Here is a 729-nt window from a genome sequence, read left to right on the forward strand (position 1 = left end):
GCCTAATTCAATTATTCCAAAAAAAAAACATATTTAGAAAATAGACATTAATGATTAATCTATATAGAGGAACTGTGTATGGATCAAAACCACACTTTGTGATTGATTACATACCTGGAACGTACATCTTGTTAGAACAAATTCGAGTTTGTTTGCATTTTCGCGAATTTCGCATTAACGGATAAGAAAGGGAAGGTCTATTTCGAAATTTTGGATTAAGGTAAGAGAGGTAAGATTGATGGAGAAGGAGTGAAGAAGATGATGACTCCATTGAAATATTTGATGAAGAAAAATTGCAGGAGAGGCATTATTGTTTTACTAATTTGGTCGTATATAAGAGAATGTATTAGATTCACACATTAAAATATCTAGGTAGGATATGGATAAATAAATATCTTCTAGTTGAAAGTATAGAGACAAAACATCTTTTGTTATTGTAACGTCAAATATATCAATTAGATTTAAGGTTTTAAAAAATGAAATAAATATATATATATATATATATATATATCTTCAAATAATAATGATTTTATTGTTGTTGATACCAATTAATCAGTAAGCGTTTTGGTATGATTGAAAAGAGCATGTCTCAAACGAAATTATTATACCCACTAAAATCATGCATAAAAGAAGAAAAGGGTATAACATTTTTGTTTGACCAATAAAAAAAATATTTCTTAACAAATGTGTGAAATCAATCCACCACAATTCTCTTGATGATAGACTTAT

At 27.4% G+C, this 729-nt stretch overlaps 1 protein-coding gene across 1 annotated transcript in view; it reads right to left on the minus strand.

The window, feature by feature from the left end:
* LOC104707586 overlaps positions 1-345 on the minus strand; it is a 2,494-nt gene extending 2,149 nt beyond the window's left edge. The window contains exon 1 of the mRNA XM_010423959.2: positions 115-345. Within this exon, the coding sequence (XP_010422261.1) occupies positions 115-271 (157 nt within the window). The 5' untranslated portion in view covers positions 272-345. The remainder of the gene's footprint in view (positions 1-114) is intronic.

This window comes from Camelina sativa, chromosome 8 (genome assembly GCF_000633955.1).
Source record: "Camelina sativa cultivar DH55 chromosome 8, Cs, whole genome shotgun sequence".
Taxonomy (NCBI): domain Eukaryota; kingdom Viridiplantae; phylum Streptophyta; class Magnoliopsida; order Brassicales; family Brassicaceae; genus Camelina; species Camelina sativa.